Source organism: Micromesistius poutassou, assembly GCF_964030765.1.
Source record: "Micromesistius poutassou genome assembly, chromosome: 3".
NCBI classification, from domain to species: Eukaryota; Metazoa; Chordata; class Actinopteri; order Gadiformes; family Gadidae; genus Micromesistius; species Micromesistius poutassou.
This window is the reverse complement of record NC_140273.1, coordinates 11,342,289-11,348,288: the sequence shown is the minus strand read 5'-3', so window position 1 is coordinate 11,348,288 and position 6,000 is coordinate 11,342,289. Positions and strand designations below refer to the sequence as shown.

Sequence of the window (6,000 nt, the reverse complement as noted above, 5' to 3'; positions counted from 1 at the left end):
ACACACACACACACACACACACACACACACACACACACACACATATATGATGCATATCATATATGTGTTAAGTTGTCTTTGCCGCAATTCATACTTTGCACGTGACGTCACAACGACTGGCTGGCGAGCAAGAACTCCAGCAACGAAACCTAGTAACCTAATCAGGACGTAGCCAGTTTTACCACACAAACGGTCATTAGGTTCCTCTTAGTCCAAATACCGTCATGATGGAAAGATTAGTTCAACGGGAGCATTTGTGCCAGGCATACACATGGCAAACTGACAAATTAGACATATATTTTTGTACGGAATCTCCCTGCTTCTGAAATGCGCAAACATCTCCGCCCAGCGCTCATTCCACTGTGCAGATTAAATCGCGCAGCATTCTGTAACAGCAACTGTGCGATCATCCCTGCCCTCACACATTGTTGAAATCATATGCTGGATGCTTTAATCTTTCTATGTGTTTTTTAGTGAATGATCGGGCTATAATAAGACCACATTGGCTATGTAATCGCGGACAAAAGGGGACATTTCATAGTGGATGGTGGAATAGTAACATTCACCTTTGCTTTGATTATGAAGATATTCCTGTTTTTCACCTCCCATACGACAGCGTTGTTAACCCATCCGTAGGCTTTCAATTTTTGTGTGGTATAAGGTGACAGATTCTCTATGAGATAAATGTAAATATCTCCAAACTCCAAGTCTGGTAGAGTCTTTGCCAGCTTCAAAGCAATGAATACATCAGCGGGTGCTGTGTATGGATCACAAGTTCCGAGTATGTATCTTCTCTTCATATCTAATTTTAACATTTTGTGACATATGGTCAAAATAGTTGATTGATTGAAGTATCGGAAATCTGCAAGGCTGCAATTCCCCTGGTTGGCCGTTGTTCGTCGCCATTTTTCCAGCGTTTGTTGCCCTCCAGGTATCCATGGTACTCACGTGACCGCAAAGTATGAATTGACATGACAACTCAGTGTTTCTGAAGTTGGAGAAGAAAACGCTATTCCATGTGTGAATTAGGCCTATTATTTGGCCATAAACTGAGCCATTTGAAGTTTGAAATTCATATGGTCATGTATCTGTCTCAGCGGAGACTGCAAACACACTGTCAAAATATCAACTCCTCAAGTCAAATGCGCTGGCTCTTAAAGGTGATGGGAGATGGAACTCTCATTGGTTTATTGCATGTCACACCCAAAACACACTTACGGGTTTCAGACCAACCCATTTTAGATTTGCGACGGGTGCGAGAGTCATTTATCCGCCGTCATAATAGCAACATCGTCTAAATAGGGCCCACAGAGTGTTAAGAGCATGGTTTAACCGGAGGGGAAAGTAAATATAATACTGTGTATAATAATGTCTGAGCGTTCTAACTGTGTCTGGTGGAGTTTAATGAAAGCAGTTGTGTCCACATCACTAACTGTGGGAGCGGACAGGGGGAGGTGCGGCGGAGGTTGGCTGACATCCTGTTATGCGAGCAAAGTGAACGGGGCCTGGGGTGGACTGACATGAGAGAGTTTAGACCCAATCACAAGACTACCTGGCACTGACATCTGAAGGCTTGACAAATGAGTTCACTTCTCAGCCCACTTGTTGCCACAGAGATACAACTGTTACCGTCCAGAAGAGACAGAGGAAGAACTTAAGTTAGGAGGAAGACGGTGGACCCCTTGCCAGGGTGCTCTTCTGTGTTTTAGTCTCCGTAGGTCAGGTTGCCTTTCAAATAGGCAGAAATGAACATCCAAAGAAATCAGTCACTCGCTGTAATTTTAGCACACGTCGGAAGAAAACACATTTTTCCACAAGGTGAATGAGTTTATCGATTACATTTCCACATGGAATGGATGGAGGAGTACTATAGTAGGAGATGATAGTCATAAGAAGTTGTGTGAGTAAGACTGAGAACCGTTTCCTTGGCAGTCTTACAGGTGTGCAGTGATCTCTGCACCTCTGCAATCTTAGGCAGAGGAAGAATAGAGAACAAGGACACATACAAGGCTATTTTGGAGTCCAGTTTTATGTAAGGCAGGAAATCAATACGGAGACGCTCAAGCTAAAATGGATGTTTCATAAGAGTTGTCTAGACCAGCGTCAAAAATAATATATCAACTCTGGTAGCCAGGGGACCAATCTGAGGAACTGTGAATACAGAAGATATTACGGAGAGTCGGCCTAATCCTTAACAAACTTCCTTGGTTTTGTCTTGTGTTTATTTGTTGGTATGACATGATGAGCCAGGCTCCAATTCTTTTACAACTTGATTTGTTTAACATGTTCCATCTTAAGGAGATGCTGCCATTTGTATCCTTTATTTACAGATAAACTATATATATGTGTGTATAACCGTAATGTAAAGATAGCCATAAGCTAAATAGGAAGGATGGCACCTCAATAGCACAAATGATAAATTATTACATTTATAAAAAATAAGGAAAAACAAACAAAAAATAATTATATGATAAATTGAACATCATAGTTTAGAAGATAAGATGTACTTATTTCATACCAGATGGGACATTTGGAGAAATAGTTGTTACCTTTTTTGTGATAAAGCTGACTACAACACAGATCATATGTAATATTTACTATAAATAATTATTTTGCATTTTGCTCTAAGTCAAACCACCTTAGTCAAACTACTCCCCCTCCTCCTTTTTGTTTTGGTCTTAAAAGCTATCTCCACATTTTATCTGTGTAAAACAATTCAGTGTTGGCAAGTACAGTAGACTGGATCAATCTCTTGTGCATTCCTGGCTTTTTAATCAAATGATGATACTTCACTGTGCAATAACAGGAAGCAAGACGTACTCTGTGTAGTTTGTAATCTCGGCATTGACACCGAAATACATTACATAGATTTCACACAAGGAATCTATCCAGCTATTTATGAAAATGGCTCAATAAAGTGATTTGAAATTGTGTGTTTGTTGGTGTGAGTGTGTGTGTGTGTGTGTGTGTGTGTGTGTGTGTGTGTGCATGTCTTCTTGTCATTTACACATGCAGCTCCAACAGTAAGCAAGGCGTGATTGATTAAGGCCTGCCAATCGAAATGACATCTGCACTCCACTCCCAGTGACCGTAGCCTGGGCGCAAATTAATAAGGCACTATTTTCTGGCAGGAGAAGCATTACTCTTCTTGTATTGATAAACCAGCCAAACCAGCCCTAACACAGACAACTATAACATTGTTTGAAAACCACAGTGTTGTAATAGACATACATTGCGTGTTGTTATGTATATAGATGTATTCTCAGAATCTCCTTAAGTCATTTTTCACTTACTTTTTTATTTATATCTCATATTTTGTATCTCATATGATATATTTTAATTATACTACTGTCCTTTATTGATCTGGGATTAATAAAGTACCATTTTATCTAAGCATCTGGAAACCAAACCATTACGTCAGTATCAGCACAGAGAAACGGATAACTACTACTAACTAATTACAAGAACACACTTTCTTGTCAAACTAATGTTTAAACATCTTATTAAGAAATAATACATTAATTTAAAAAAGGACAAGATTTCAAAATATTTTCCGTTAATTCTATAATTACACCGGCATTGAGTGGTTTTTCCACTGACTGAAATGCTGATCTAATGAGGTAGGAGAGATTTCAAACAATTACTGATAAGACACAAATTACAAATTAGGCAGCACATTAAGGAATATAATACAGAAGGTGGACATCTCGCTAAAAACTGAAATACCTTATGATAACATTCAATCAAGTATTTCTGGATTTCATATTCATCTGTTTTGACTCAATGGTGTCTTTTAACTGTCTGGTTAAGCATTCATTATAAAAAATAATTAACATTCACACACATTTTCTTGTAGTTTTTTTTAAAGCATTTTCACATGTGTGTGTGTGTGTGTGTGTGTGTGTGTGTGTGAGTGCGTGTATGTGTTTTTGTCTGTACCTTTCCTGTGCAACACAGCATTGAGGAAGTCTTGTGCCTGCCTCTCCAGACAGATCCTAGACTGCTCTTCACTCTGGTTCAGCTGGCTGTCCACAACACTGTCCTCTTCTGTCTGCTTCTGTTCACAAACACACACACACACACACACACATGGAAGAACAGGTTATTCAAGTTAATAAGAGTGTATTGCGCTGTTGATAAGGATGTGTTTATTCAAATGTAATGGCTAACATCTCGCTGCTCAAAAGGAAAGACATATAAAAAGGCCTTACATCGGCACATCGTCAACTCAACACAATTCAAAATCTAGTCAGATTCCACTTTTTGGCAAAGGCAAAATATATGTTAACAAATCATTTAGAATGCGACAGTGAAAATAATATGTTATCAACATAATACTATTTACATTTAAATAAAGCTTTTTGTTAAAAAACACTAAAAGGTACAGAGGTGGCCCGCAATAAAACCAGAGATTAAATATGCAAGTGAAACGCTGGCGATCTTTATCATTCTTTTATAATTGCTTCTTCAAAACCGTTCCATGCATTATATTAACACACATAAAATCCATATTGAACCAGAATATTTAAACCAAAACTACAGCGGTGGCCTCTGAGACGTAGTTTTAGGCAATTATTTTGATGTCCCAATGGATTCCCCCATAGTCTGAGTGGGAGGGGGAGGGGGAGGCGGCGGAGGAGGAGGGGGAGGAGGAGGAGGAATAGGAGGAGGAGAAGAAGGGGAAGGAAAAGGAGAAGGAGAAGGAGGATGAGGAGGAGGACGAGGATGGGGGGGGGGATGGGGAGAGTTGAGAAGAGAAAGAAGAAAAAAATTTAAAATATCTCCCCGTCTCAACTGTTCCTCTGCTCATTGAGTCACAACACGCCAAGGTTGTCTTCACAGCTCTGTATCACAGTCACAGTCTCCGAGCACTTCACACAGCCACGTTTTAACTGAGGTTTCCTGAGATCTCCCCCCCTCCTCCCCGCACTGGCTTCAAACCAGCAAAGCCAGGAGAGAGTGTGAATAGCTGGGATCCTTGAGCAGCAGAGCACATTATGAGTAGGGCAATAGGTGTCATGTGGAGAGACATATTATGACGGCACATGGCATGTTAAGGATTTGTATACAGCACAATGAAGGTGGCGTAAAAGCCATGAAATATGAAATATCATCAAAGTCGGCAAAGGGGAGGGATTCTGTCAAGAAGGGCCATATGCCGGAGCTAACACAGACCTCCATTCAACCATCTATCTGTCTGCCGGCTGTGTTTAATGCTCTCTCTCTCTCTCTCTCTCTCGCTCTGCTCTTCATTTGCATGGGTGCAAATCAATGAATCAATGGACTACGCCCACCGTGCCTCCGCTGGCATTTTAAACACATAGTTATAAACTGGGGGGAGGGGGGTGCAGATAGGATAGGGGAGGGGGAGGGGGAGAGAGAAAGAGGAAGAGATGCGGGGGATGTAAAGGGACACATATACAAACACATTACGAAGAGAGAGAGAGAGACAAAGAAACGAGAGGAAGGGGAAAAACGCATTCAGAAAATGCATGCATAGACATATAATGTGCGTGTGTTTATACAAATGTGTTTGTGTGGCATAGGCGTGACTGCATGTGTGGGTATTTGTTTGTGTGTGTGTGTGTGTGTGTGTGTGAATATTTTATATATACATGTGTATCTGATGGCGTATGAATGTGTGTGTGGGGGTTTGTTTGTGTGTGTGTGTATGTGTTTTGTGTGTATGTGTGTGTGTGTTTGTGTGTATGTACGTGTGTGCACGTGTGTGTGTGAGTGTGTGTGTAGTTTCCTGGTGGCAGTGGGTCAGGCGGAGGTCATGTGGGGGGGGGGTATAGGAGGCAGATGGCTGACCTCTGAGGAAGGCCTGGGGTCAAGTTTGCGACAAACAAGCGGCGCTCGCTACCTAGCCTAGCGCTTAGCTTCCCGCTCCTCCTGTTCCTCCTTCCTCATTTTCTCCTCCTCCCCCTGCCCCGCCCCTCCTGTCCTCCTCGCCCTCCTCTTCTCTCGCGCATGGCCTCAGCCCCAGTTCACATGATG

The 6,000-nt window shown here is 41.5% G+C and overlaps 1 protein-coding gene across 1 annotated transcript in view; it reads right to left on the bottom strand.

The window, feature by feature from the left end:
• The window catches only part of lcor (ligand dependent nuclear receptor corepressor), a gene marked incomplete at both ends in the record, with an annotated part of 37,906 nt that overhangs the window by 7,476 nt on the left and 24,430 nt on the right, over positions 1-6,000 (bottom strand). The window contains one exon of the mRNA XM_084465950.1: positions 3,940-4,057. Coding sequence (XP_084322076.1) covers positions 3,940-4,057 — 118 coding nt within the window. The remainder of the gene's footprint in view (positions 1-3,939; positions 4,058-6,000) is intronic.